Below are 14,366 nucleotides of genomic sequence, written 5' to 3'. Positions count from 1 at the left end.
CAGACAAAGGTTGTGTCCCAAATGGCACCCTATTCCCTATTTAGTGCGCTACTTTTGACCACAGCCCTATGCAGCGGGCCCTGGTCAAAAGTAGTACATTATATAGGGAATAGGGTTCCATTTTGGATGCTGACCCAGTTACCTCACAGGTCAGAGTGATCATTAGCTCAGCATCAGCCCCACTCAGAACATACCCAGGAGGATATAGAGACAGTAGACTTGAGGGATCCTTCCCACACTAGATGGTAAATGGTTTCCACATCTCTGAGAAATCCTGACTTGTTCCAGGATAGACATGACTAACTCGTGTACTTATTGCTCACTATTTATTTGAAACATGACTTACATGAGGCTTACAGCACAAACATCTTAGCAACTCTTGCCCCACAAATAAATAAGTTCTTATTCAACAGGATGATCAAATTAAGATATGTATGTCTGCATCCCAAATGACACCCTATTCCCTATATAGTGCACTACTTTTGACTGAGGCCTTGGTCAAACGTTGTGACCTACAGAGGGAATATGAGTTGCTGGCTTTGTCTTGAAGAATGAATGGATGGCTCTAAAAGATAGAGGACAGTCAGTCAGGCACAAGTGCAGTTTTTCCTTTCACACACTAGCCTACTATCTAGTAAAACCTCCAAAAAAGGCCAAATGTCCAGGCCAACGGTAGCCTAAATAGTTCCCTTCTGGCACAATCTTTCCCTATTTAGTGTACTACTTTATAGGGAATAGGGTGTCATTTGAGATGCACATAAAGACAGAAATCTTGAATCTGGGTCCATTGGTCTTTTGCTTGTGTAGTTAATTGCTTTAGGTGCCACTAAAGCAGCAGTTTTCAGAGTGCTAGCCCGGTGAGAGAGAGGGCGGGCTGAATCCGGATTTCTTATTAGATTAATGGCTAACCTCCCTAACCACCTGACCTCCCCTCTCTCCCCCGCTACATTCAGAGAGCAAGTCAAGTTTTTCTTGGAAAGTGTACACTGGTACCTCAGTTCCTCACACTGCGCGGTCTGTCTCTCGGTGTGTTTCCTGACCAGGGATATCAAAGGCATGTGAGCTCGTGTCAACCAACTTCTCCTCTCCCTTTAGCCTCAATCCCCAGCTTGACATGTCAGATGTCACCCAACGTTCAAGATGGGTGCTAGTCAGAACAGAGGCCATTTAACCCCTGATGGTTAGGGTACTTTGTTGGTTCTGATGCTGTCAACGTTGTGTATGAAATCTCTATCTGTATGGGGCGGCAGGTAGCCTAGTGTTGGGCCAGTAACCAAAAGGTTGCTAGATTGAATCCCTGAGCTGACAAGGTAAAAATCTGTTGTTCTGCCCCTGAACAAGGTTGTTAACCCACTGTTCCTAGGTCGTCCTTGTAAATAAGAATGTGTTCTTAACTGACTTGCCTAGTTAAATCAAGGGGAAAAAAGGAGCCTCTGGGGAATATGTATGACCGAAACATATTGTAGTAATGGGTGAAAGACACATAAAGAAGATAACCTCTTAAGTTAGCCACAGCACGGGTACTGCATTCATTCTAGACCAAACATGCTGTGATGTTCGCTTTTGCTCTCCCTCTTCGTCTTCCCCTCGCTCTCTCTCTCCCTCATCTCTCTTCTTCTCTCTCCCTTGATGCAAACTCATCTTCCATATACTGCACTCACACACACAGCATGGAAATCACAGCAGTGCTGTTACAATATCTTTGTTTTGGATTTTGGATGTTATATGAGGACAGTGTTACGTGATCTTTCTTTCCTGTCCTTTGAAGTAAAGCCATAGAGTCACCGCCTCCTTTAGTGCTGGGTTGGCTGTCTCTTGCTGTCCATCCGTCTCCCAGTTTGCATAATAGGGGTGCTGCTGACAGCCAGGAAGTTCTTAATACCAACGGTCCAACCATCAACACTGCTTATGTAACTGTGGAGGGAGTTGGCACAGGGCCTTAATAGTTCCTGCAGCTCTTCCATCCATCCATCCAGACCCCAAATCAACATACACACCCCTCCCTCTCCTCTCTCCTCTCAGTGGCTATGAATACAGATTCTCAGAGACACTGTATTTAATGATGAGATGGTCTTGTCTCCGCAATAACAATGGGAGTCATTGTCGCAAAGCGGAAAGGCAGGCGGTCTGCTTATTCATTCCAATAATCCCATAGAAATGCATTGAATAACGCTCTATTCCCACATGGACAGATTGTGACGGGAGTGGACCCTCTAGCTTCGCCTTTTCTCTGATATTCTCTAGCCAAACAAAGAGAGAGGAGACATTTAGCAACCCCAATTCATATTTTACACCCCTGCAGTGCAACAATACATTTGGGAGATGTGTAGACTTACTCTAGTCAGGAAAGGAACTAAACCAGATCAAATCAAACTTTGTCAGCTGTGCCGAATACAACGTGTACACCTTAGCATGAAATGCTTACTCACAAGCCCTTAAACCAACAGTGCAGTTCAAGAAAACTGTAAGAAAATATTTACCAAATAAACTAAAGTAAAAAAAAAACACTTGATTAGATCAATGTTACAATTTAATGCATTGCCATAGGCCATATAAATATGGCACAACATGATGTATTTGGTTATGTTGCATATCTTAAGGTGCAACATCTATGAGGTGTTTGTCTGTGTTTTGTCATTGAGTTCATACAGCAGTGAACAGCAGTGGAAAAACAAGATAAGACCTTGTATGATATCCACCCAAGTGGCATTCTCTGTCAGTGCTGTCATCTCTCTCTAGGAAATAGCAGAGGCCTGACTATACTATAGTCTTCCAGACCAGCCAAGGTTTCTCACTACTAAGACAACATAGCATAGCTTACTGTTGGTTTCTCTTTACGTTCAGACCAAGTTAAGTGGCTTGTCTGTCACTTGTATTGTATCAGTGTTAAATCCAACCATGTTAAAGATGTGCTATTTACTGAATCTGGAAAGCATGTGATGACCCATCATGTTTAAGTGGATTTGACAACATAAATGCTCTTACTTTCACACAAGGCACATCAACTCATCGTACATAATTATCTGTAGTTTGTATACATGTGTTTATGCTTAAAATGTATCATTACATCACTGTGAAATTAGTCCATCACACAACAAACCTATCCCGTGATAGCATAAAATGACAGCAGAAAGTCAGCACAATTGATGTTTTCACTTTTACTTGCTCATATTCTGGTATTCCTTATTATTCCTAACATTTTTTTCTATGTGAGTAGTAATAACATGAATACATTTCATTTATAACACATTTGATGAAAAAAAAATATCCCAAATGCAATAGGTGTTCATTGGATACAGCTTTTGAATGAGTCAACATAATCAGTCCGTAATCAGACACACGTTACAAGACGCCTTTGGAAGCAAGTAGCACATTTTGTCAGGCTCTTGCAGGCTTTAGTTTAGGAAGACCTGAATAAGTCATTGGCTCTTCCAGGAAAGCGTCTGAAGTTGCCTAAATATCTTCTCTGTATTATGTATTTGAATGTGTTGTGCTTGCCATGTGGTATAGTGAATGGGGTTTAAGGAGCTGCCAAGGCTTCCAAGTGGACAGTCTGTTAGCCATGAGGATAAATGCACATACACACTACAGTGGGCTGTTCTGTAGAGGGATCTTCAAGATTAACAGGCCAGTCAGGTTGTCAATCAACAGGAGATACACATGGTCCTCTGCTCTGGGGTTCAGATTAAACACACTTGTCCTAACATAGAGACACACATGTATGCACACACAAATGGAGGTGCATGTACACAGACTTCTGCAGCTGCAACTCAATGACAGTCTGTACCATGCAGTGGGTCTCATCGGTATAAAAACAAAGGCAGGGGAAACACCCAATCAGATCAGTGGGATCATTATTTAATGCTGTCATAGTTTACTCAGAATTGACCATCAAGGACACTGAAGCTGTCTCCCATCAATTACTGTACTCCTAACATACGAGTCCTAGAATGTATCACCTGTAGTCGCCTCATACTCCTGTCACACCAATTCTCCACATAAATACATACAAAATCATTGGTCAAAAGTCCTAAATGGTCTGTGTTGAAAACAGAGGCACCATGTTGGAATCAATCTTCTAATTGAATGAGTGTTTGGCAATTGATGGACGTCGGTTGGTGTGGGAATGGGAACAGCTTTTTTGGGGCTCCCCTTGCATGCCTCCCTCTCTGAGATAGTGTGCTCCCAGTGTTGATAGGGTGTGCATCCCAAATGGCACCCTATTCCTTATATAGTGCACTACTTTTGACCAGGGCCTTGTGCCGTGGTCAAAAGTAGTGCACTATAAAATGGAACACGGTGCGATTTGGGAGGCAGACAGGGCCTGGTAACATGAGTGGCAGCCCCCTTCTCTAAAGGGGAGGAAGGAGTCGTGGTCAGTCAATTGTAAACATAAACATACCCTCAGTTTTTCCCAGAACAGCCTCAATGCAGGATTCATGGTTGTAGAAGTCTAGAGGTCTCTCTGGTGTTTTCCAAACAGCTATCCACCCACTGCAGCCTCCCGGCAGCACTACACTAGAGACTCAATCAAACCATTCATACACTTTTAAAATGAAGTGCTTTGTAACACTAAAACTAGTGGCAACTGAGCTGCCACCACCTTAAAGGAGACAAAACCTTAACTTTGCTGGAGTATTGAAACACGTGGTTGTCAGGGTATTAGAACAGATTTAAGATGTACTGAAACATTCATCCTGAGGTGTTCTGAAATATGACGTGGTGTAACACCACATAAGACCTGGAAAAGGTTGAAAACCCTATGGTGTTTAGAGTCCCATATAGTGCAGAATTAGGTCCCTCTTTTGGTATTGTTTCCTCTCCCTAAAGCTCCCAAAAACTAGGATTGTGTTTTGAATCCTGTCTAGTGCAGAATTAGTTCCATTTTTCTGCAGTTTCCAAATACTCTAAATGGGAGTCCCTCCCCTGAATGTATATTCACTGCTCTTATATCATGTATTGGTAAACTCCTTATTGGTCATTCCAAAAGGTCAAAGTTTTATGCTCTAACAAAGCACACAAAAGTTGGTCCAGGACAATAATTAATGAGTAAAAAAAGTATTTGAGACATGATTGAAGAATCAAAAGTTGTATCTTTTATTTGCTAATTATCAAATGACAAAACATGAACAGGTCTTCCAGATGTTCATATTGATAAAGTAAGACAGTTCATAGATCTGTAAGGTTTTTCTCATGTTATTCCTCAAATTCAACTGATATGCCATTATATTTCACATCCATAAAAACCATACTTCAGGCAATGACTGCTAATGTTAGCAGTAGCACACATACAAAACTTGTGCAAAACGTCAGCTAAGGGCTCAATCAAATCAAATTGCATTTGTCACATGCGCTGAATACAACAGGTGTAGCCCTTACAGTGAAATTATTAATGCGATCCACCGTTCGTCCATTATGCTAATGTTTCTGACCGGAGTCTTTATATTTAGATGATGTTGAATGGTATGGAAGGTTGTTCAGATGAAATGAATCACAATAGAGTTGAGCTAGATGATGATTGACAGTTCAGTTGGAATTAGTATTCATTGGATTTAGTTAGGATCAGCCAGCCAGTGGATAGAATAAGTGATTAAGCAATGCAAATCTAGCAACATGATGACAATATTAATGTCAAAAGTGGAATGCAATAACATGTGTTGTGGTAGGCCAAAGCTAGAGCAGGCTAAAATGGCAGTGGCTATGTAGTGTAGCATGTAGGGTATACATCAGAGCAGATACAACTCGTAAATCTAGTAGGCAAACAAGCCAGCAGTATTAACTAAAAAGCAGGCCTTCATTTACATTAAACACAAGTGCACGAAAGGTGCAAACAATGACGTGTCAATTAACTTCATGAGGCATCAAGAAAGCTGATCAATGGATCAAAAGGACTGTTTTACTTGGACTATTAGCATTAGCAGCCAAAATGCTACACAAAATAAATGTTCTTATTGAGTGGATTCCTTTTTGGTTTCCTTCTTTAATATGATAACATTGTATACTCACGTATTCATTGACGCGTACTTTCTTGGATTTTTGTTGACTAGTTCATCTGAGCATTTGGTGTGCTCTCACCTCTCTGAGTTTGTGAAGTACTTGCCTGTTTTTATACTTGACCATACAGTTTGCTAGAGGGCACACCTGCCACGAATCCCATCTCTCCACCTCCATGCCCCAGACTGGGGGGATTCTGAACAGTACGTCAGCACAATGTTTGAAGTTCACATTTTGCCTTCAATCATATAAATATTTGTCTTCTGATGTGTTAAGATGCTCACATGGTGTGTGGTTGAATGGGTAAAATTCCAAATAATTTTGGCATTTTTCTGTCCCAACAGTCAGGGGTTCAATTCCTGCTTTTGCCTGTCCAACTTTAACTCCATCTCTGTCTCTGTCTCCTCCTGTTTCTAATCTGTCTAAACAAAACACCGAAAAAATGTGTCAGGTAGCCTAGTGGTTAAGAGTGTTGGGGCAGTAACAGACAGGTTGCTGGTTTGAATCCCAGAGCTGACTAGGTGAAACATGTAACCTTGAGCAATGCACTTAACCCTAATTCATCTGGATGAGAGCATCTGCTAAATGACTAAAAGGTTCACATCCACCTTCTCACATGAATACCAGTGATGAAGGCCCACTTTATAACTCATGCTACCTCTGCTATAACCTACAGAAACATTTTGATTGTAACATTATTTATAATCTCACAAAGTTTCCTGGCAGCTGTAGCCTATAATTACTGTCAAAGTCTGCTCTAAGAAAATTATTCAATTCCGTGTCTTCTTAAGAATATTTACTGAAAATTAAATCATTATTTATAATCAATCAATATTTATGCTATAAACAATTTGCAATTGAAAACCATTTGGTTATATGAGAGACACAGTCTGCTAAAACATTACTTTTGTGTTTTGTTGCTGCCTTTTACATGCACTGAAACATCAACAAGTGTTTTAGGAACGCTCTCTTAAAAACACAATTATTCAGAATGAAGAGCCACTTTGGGTGTTTCAGAGTACTTCCATTCTGTTTTCAAATCTATTCAGTGTATCATAACACTTACATTGGGTTTACATTCAAACACCCTCCAGAAACACCAGATCTCAGCTTAGGTGAACTACTTTTCATGGTTTCAGAGTTTTTAGTCTTTCTATTTTAACAGTGCACCCCACTCTGCACAAAAATGGCTTTATTCACCCAGCTACCCACTGTGATTACACTGTGTTCGGTTCAATTTCTCACAGCTTTTGGAAACCTCTTAAAATGTGTAGAAGTCACAGTTCAAGTTTCTATGGAAAAATATAATTATGTAACACTGGAATCTGGTTCAGCAAGATGAATGACCAATGGAGGTAAACATGTCAGTGGTTCTGTTTTTCTCTTCCTCCAGCTCTAAGACACACACATTTACATATTTTTCAACACAGCTTGATAAGCTTATAAATTCTGTATTGAGTCTTGATAATAAACTATAGTCACAAAGCCAGGCCTGATGGATGGAGTGTGTTGTGTGTGTTCCCTGCAGTATGCTCTGCCAATAGAATGGAAATCTGACTGTGTAGGTAATCATTCTAGAATATATCTATTTTGTGCTCCGTGCAGACGCGTAAGCTGACCAAGGTGGAGCGGCAGAGGTTCAGCGAGGAGGTGGAGATGCTGAAGGGTCTGCAGCACCCAAACATTGTCCGCTTCTACGACTCCTGGAAGGACAACTCCAAGGGCCTCAAGTGCATCCTTTTGGTCACTGAGCTCATGACCTCCGGCACCCTCAAAACGTGAGCTTGCCCTTTCCGCCCCGACCTGGCCTCAATACTCGTTGTAGTAGAGGAGACTGTTGTGCCTGTTTTGCCCTGTTTCCTCTACAATTTTTTCCTCACAAATTCCTAGCATTTTAATATGTTCTATCTTTTATCATGATCATAGAATCTTCATGGAAAACAAGGATTGATCAAAATAGTTTTCCATGTAGACTTAAAGATGGGTTCCTGATAGTCCTCTCTGGTCTGGCCTGTACTGTAGGTAAGGAAGGAGAACAGTTAATATATGAGCCTCTTTAGGTGATGCATCCTAATATCCTATGTTTACCTGCAGGTACCTGAAGAGGTTTAAGGAGATGAAGCTGAAGCTACTGCAGCGCTGGAGCCGTCAGATCCTGAAGGGGCTCCACTTCCTCCACACCCGCACCCCTCCCATCATCCACAGGGACCTCAAGTGTGACAACATCTTCATCACAGGCCCCACCGGCTCCGTCAAGATTGGAGATCTGGGCCTGGCCACACTCAAAAGAGCCTCCTTCGCTAAAAGTGTCATTGGTGAGCACAGAGAGCCTAGAATTTTATTTAGTTCTATATGTAATTCTATGTTGGGGAGTGTTTAAGGTCAGGTGTTGTCGCTATGGGGTTCACCCAACTGGGGCCATCAAGTTTTATGGATTAATTTAAAGTTTTAGTTGTTTCTAGATTATGACCATTGACGTTGAGTACCCTTTCTAGATGCTCATTATTAGATCACTCTGCCACAGATTCCTACCCTATGATGCATGTCCAGTGTAATCAAATGTCTTTCCCCTACAGAAGATTTGTTTGTGTAAATCTGTTTGTTGGTGTGTGTGTATGTTTTCTTGTGATTGGTATTGTCTCTCTCCTTTCCTCCAGGTACCCCAGAGTTCATGGCTCCAGAGATGTATGAGGAGAAGTATGATGAGGCTGTGGATGTCTATGCCTTTGGGATGTGTATCCTGGAGATGGCCACATCAGAGTATCCCTACTCCGAGTGCCAGAACGCAGCACAGATCTACCGTAAAGTCACCAGCGTAAGTGGGAATATATGCAATTAGGCAGACCCATTTATCCAAAGCGACTTACAGTAAGAAGTGCATGTATACATTTTCGTGGCCCCTGCAGGCTCAAAACTCAACACCCTGGTGGTGCAAATGCAAACTCCATGCTCTACCAACTGAGCCACACAGGACCATAGTCCCACACAGAGTCTCCTCCCTCCTTGCAGTGTTCTTCAATAGCGTAATTGTGCACACGTTTGCTTTCCTTCCCTTGCACAATGGAAGTGACAAAACAACCTTCTGGATGTTCTGCAGATGAAGGATCTTAATTTGGCCTCTATTGTCACATCAAAATAATCCTTTTGAGTGTTTAGTCTATAATGTTGCTTGATCGGTGGTTAGGCTATTACCAGGTCAAAATGAGGTTACATGAAAAGTGGAATACTTTAGTATAACCGTGTGTTAGTGTAGGTTTTCAGTTAATTTATGTAAATCACAAAGCTCATCTGCAGCAACAAAATAGTGATCAAATTAAGATCCTACATCTGTAGATTTCTGGATGAAGTTTTGATGTTAGACTCCACTCCTCAGAAACAAAGTGGCACCACGTGAAATTATAAAAGCACAATTTTTTAAATGTTTTTGTTAAAAATCCAATGCAGTCGTTTTTATCTCAATATCAAATCATTTTGGGGTAACAATTAAGTACCTTGCTATGATTTTTTTCAATTAAAATGGTCAAAAAGAAACAAAAAGAGCTTCTTAGGAAAGAGCAATTTTTCAAGCAAGAATTTTGCTAGGACTGTCCAGGAGTGGTCTAAGCACACACAGTCTGCCAAATATTTCCAGCTGGCAGGCAAACACTGGAATACATTTCTGAGTGACAGAGTGAGGGTTTTGCATAGGCGCTTTGTTGCGTTTTTTTGTGGGACTGTAGAAAAATACCCGGAACATAAAATAGCGTTATTATATGGTTCCCATGCTTTTAAAATAACGGTTCTGTTCCGGAACAGTATAGATCACTTTCGTTCCCAGTTCTGATTCCGTTCCAAGAAAAATGTTGTTATTTTCCAGTTTTCGGTTCTGTTCCCTGAACTGGCACAAACTCTGTGGCTACGTCTAAAATGACACCCTATTCCCTATATGGGTCTGGTCAATGGTAGTGCACTGTATAGGGAATAGGGTGCCATTTGGGTGCATACTACTCTCAAAACTTATTAAAGCAATCCAGAAGTAAGTAACTCGATGAAAGGCCAAGCTTCTCCCTGACCGAGGTGTTTACTACTCAGAGAGGGAGTCAGTAATGACAGGAACCTCTACATTGAGAGCTGTGTTCTTCGGCTTTGGGCTGGAGCATACAAGGTGGTGACGCCACAGTGGGTTTGGGCAGGCGATGGTAGAATGATGTGTTTTGAAAATGACGTCTGCATTCTACACAAACAGCGCCTTTCTCTCTGTCTCTCTCTCTCTCTCTCTCTCTCTCTGTCTGTCTGTCTGTCTGTCTGTCTGTCTGTCTGTCTGTCTGTCTGTCTGTCTGTCTGTCTGTCTGTCTGTCTGTCTGTCTGTCTGTCTGTCTGTCTGTCTGTCTGTCTGTCTGTCTGTCTGTCTGTCTGTCTGTCTGTCTGTCTGTCTGTCTGTCTGTCTGTCTGTCTGTCTGTCTGTCTGTCTCTCTCTCTCTCTCTTTCTTGAGACAGACAGCAGAGCAAACAGAGCCTTGTAGAGGCTGTAGAGTGGGTCTGAGAGAGTGTGTATGGGTCATAAGTGCAGGTTACTGTAGTCGTCTCTGATCGGTCGCCACTCGCCATCCATAAAGTCAATGTTCCATAAACAACTAAAAGGCCCTACTCAGGGGAGTCTGGGGCCTTTACCTGTCAGATTAACTCTGCTAGCCTGAACACGTTTTAAATATTATGTCACGTTTTAACACAATACAATGTTAGATTCACAAGCAGAGGCATTATGACCACTGTGGAAGTAAGCAGTGCATTCGAACAGTCAGATCAAAAGAGAATACTCAATTGGTTTGCTTGCTTGTATACTGTCTGTTCCTTTGTTAAATTGATAAGCCATAGAGATATTATAATTATAGTGGAGGCCAAATGAAGGGCAGTGTACTTTGTGGTCCATTCTTGTAATCAAGTGTTTGTAAGAGTTGAAGCGATTTAGAGAAAAGGGTCCTTTACAGCTCGATCCTCTGTCTCAGAATAAATAGGCTAACAAGGAAATTGCAGGCCTGTGTCTGCCCCTTCGCAAATCGCAAACATAACAAGTCAACATTGTTGCACAATTACAACATTGTATACCAGCTAACCAACCAACAACCTTTATTTACACAACGGTTTTATTTTAATGTTGGAATAAACATGGGGTAACATTAGGACGGCTGTGATGTTAACCTTGGCTGTTTAAAACACGAGGGGATTTGCTCCATTCTCTTATCAGCGTTGTCTGAGGGAGATTGAAACAGTTGCAGACCCATAATGGACTGCTCACTGCGCTGCACTGATGAGAGACAGAGGTCTGCATTATTTTTGTAGCCACACTGCCCTTTAAAAGGACAACACTAACACAGAAAAACAGACTCTGGTCTGTCCCATTTCCTTGCCCCTCGTCTCTCTCTCTCTCTCTTTCTCTCTCTCTCTCTCTCTCTCTCTCTTTCTCTCTCTCTCTTCTCTCTCTCTCTCTCTCTCTCTCTCTCTCTCTCTCTCTCTCTCTCCCCCAATCACTGTTGTGAGTTCACTTATCATGAGGGAGGTATGTCTTGCATGTTTCTTTGAGGCAACATCTGAGAAAGCTATGCATTCTCCTATGTTACTCTTATGTCCCCTAGGTTACCATTGGTTACCATATGTTACCTTACATTTTAAACCAAGCAGATAAATAACCAATGTTAACCAGATTGCTTCTCCTCACAGGGGATGAAACCAGACAGTTTTTACAAAGTCAAGGTCCCAGAGCTCAAAGAGATCATCGAAGGATGTATCCGGATGGACAAAGATGAAAGGTATTGGGCTATTGGGCTTCTCATAATATCCTTACATTACCTAAAACATATGAGACATTACACAAATGGTGAAATGAAATTCTGGTCCTTCTGCTAAGAAAACTATATATCAAATCCTTTGGTGTTCAATTAATGTGTCAAATGAAAAGGAATTGATTGAATTTAATAGTTGTATTATTCCTTTACCTCAGGTACACCATCCAGGACCTGCTGGAGCACACGTTCTTCCAGGAGAACAACGGCGTCCATGTTGAGTTGGCTGAGGAGGACGACATGGTGAAGTCAGGCCTGAAGCTGTGGCTCCGGATGGACGACACTAAGAAACTCCATGGGAAGTACAAGGACAACAACGCCATTGAGTTCCTGTTCGAACTCTACAAGGACGTGCCAGAGGAGGTGGCGCAGGAAATGGTGAGCAGCTCACATTTCAAGTTGCAAGTTTATTTGCCATACTGCATGTAATACATACGTTGTACGTCTTACTCAGAGCAGAGCTCTCAGCGGAGCATTGAAAACAGTAAAGGATAAAGCTGAGATTTATATACAGTACGATTGGTCTACTATATCCACTCCCTTTGGTACCACTCATGAGTTGATCTCTGTTTCAGTTATAGGCTGTGTGGGACAGCTCTATGACCTACCACTGTAGGCTGGGTACATTCCCACAACACTTGACCTTCGCAGTTACCTAACATCATGGTCTCTTTTACCTTTACTTCCCCTACATGAATGATTAAAAGGAGGGTTTACAGTTGTGGCTCTCAAAAGAGATGGACCAGTGGAAACAACTGAGGTGTAATACTATAGCTATTCTGCAAGTAGGTAGTAGAATCAGCTGACATATTGTTGGAGTGTCGGTGTTGCACCAGGTGAAAACACAGCCATTCTTATATTTAGAGACAAACAAAAAAGTTACACTCACATATCCAGACACTGTATGTATAGATAGCAAACCATACAGTGGTGATAATGAGTACAGGATGAGTTGAAGAAGGAATATCCTGTATAGATTCTGATGATATATATATTCTATTTGCCAGTGGTGGAAAAAGTACCCAATTGTCATACTTGAGTAAAAGTAAAGACAACTTAATAGAAAAAATGGAAGTCACTCAGGAAGATACTACTTGAGTAAAAGTCTAAAGGTATTTGGTTTAAAATGTACTTAAGTATCAAAAGTAGAAGTATAAATCATTTCAAATTCCTCATATTAAGCAAACCAGTCGGCACCATTTTCAGACTTTTTTTATTGACTGATAGCCAGGGGCACGCTCCAACACAGACATATTTACAAACAAAGCATTTGTGTTTAGTGACTCCGCCAGATCAGAGGCAATAGAGATGAGATGACCAGGGATGTTCTCTTGATAAGTGTGTGAATTTGACCATTTTCCTATCCTGCTAAGCAGTCAAAATGTAACGAGTACATTTGGGTGTCAGGGAAAATGTATAGAGTAAAAAGTACATTATTTTCTTTAGGAGTACAGATACCCCCCAAAACGACTTAAATAGTCCTTTAAAGTATTTTTTACTTAAGTACTTTACACCACTGCTATTTGCAACAGACCCCAACCAGCAAACACAAGGAATCTAATACAACATAGTTTATGATTCGATTACAATTGTGGACACACACTGACATATGCTTAGCCCATGAAGTGAAGTGGATCCGGCTGCAGACAGTCTGTCAAGGGCACAGGTCAGCGTTTAATCATCAGCGCTAGAAATGTGAGAGGAGAGCGTGGCTCAGGAAGATAGCGGAGGTCAGGGCTTTAATAATATAATGCCTGTCTCTCATACAGGACGCATTACAAAGCAGCTTCTCCTTGGGTGAGTCCCAAATGGCACCCTATTCCCTGTATAGTGCACAACTTTTTACCAAGACCCACACACTAGGGTGCTATTTGGGACATAGCACTTGTGTCCTCCAGCCCCTTTAGCAGAGGTCACTTTTAATGAGAAGGACCCGGCCTGGCCATCAGCCACAATTCCATACATGTAGCCTTTTCATCAAGATCCCATTTATTATCATCCAGAACTGGGTTTTCCTAACTTGGTCCTTGGGCCCCCCCTGGGTGCACACTTTTTACCCTAGCACTACACAGCTAATTCAAATAACCATCTCATCCACAAACTTGGATTATTTCAATCAGCTGTGTAGTGCTAGGGCAAAAATCAGAACATGCATGGGGGGTGGTTGGGAAACCCTGCTCCAGGACATATTATTTGGGTTATGGGAATCTAACAGCATAATCTGACAAGGTGTTGAGCGAGGGTGAGAGAGGAGGGAGGCAAATGACCAACTTTCAGTACATCCCAAATGGTACCCTATTCCCTATATCAGGGGTCCAAACTCATTCCACGGAGGGCCGAGTTTTTGTTTTTTCCTTTCAATGAAGACCTAGACTATCACGTGAGGGGAGTTCCTTACTTATTAGTGACCTTAATTCATTACAAGGGTGGAGCGAAATCCCGCAGACACCGTGCCCTATATAGGAAATAGGGTGCCATTTGGGACGTAGTCCTTTTCTTCCCCGCCGGTCTGAGACTGGAACACTGTGTTCTGAGTGGGACAGGTTTGGATGT

General features: G+C 41.8%; 1 protein-coding gene across 2 annotated transcripts in view; it reads left to right on the top strand.

The window, feature by feature from the left end:
• Positions 1 to 14,366, top strand: part of wnk4a (WNK lysine deficient protein kinase 4a) — a 77,279-nt gene that overhangs the window by 38,190 nt on the left and 24,723 nt on the right. For both annotated transcript variants that reach the window (XM_024388112.2, XM_042306177.1), the window contains exons 3-7: positions 7,600 to 7,772; positions 8,089 to 8,309; positions 8,652 to 8,809; positions 11,692 to 11,780; positions 11,972 to 12,191. In XM_024388112.2, coding sequence (XP_024243880.2) covers positions 7,600 to 7,772; positions 8,089 to 8,309; positions 8,652 to 8,809; positions 11,692 to 11,780; positions 11,972 to 12,191 — 861 coding nt within the window. The remainder of the gene's footprint in view (positions 1 to 7,599; positions 7,773 to 8,088; positions 8,310 to 8,651; positions 8,810 to 11,691; positions 11,781 to 11,971; positions 12,192 to 14,366) is intronic.

This window comes from Oncorhynchus tshawytscha, linkage group LG25 (assembly GCF_018296145.1).
Source record: "Oncorhynchus tshawytscha isolate Ot180627B linkage group LG25, Otsh_v2.0, whole genome shotgun sequence".
Taxonomy (NCBI): domain Eukaryota; kingdom Metazoa; phylum Chordata; class Actinopteri; order Salmoniformes; family Salmonidae; genus Oncorhynchus; species Oncorhynchus tshawytscha.
This window is presented reverse-complemented; position numbering and strand designations above follow the sequence as displayed.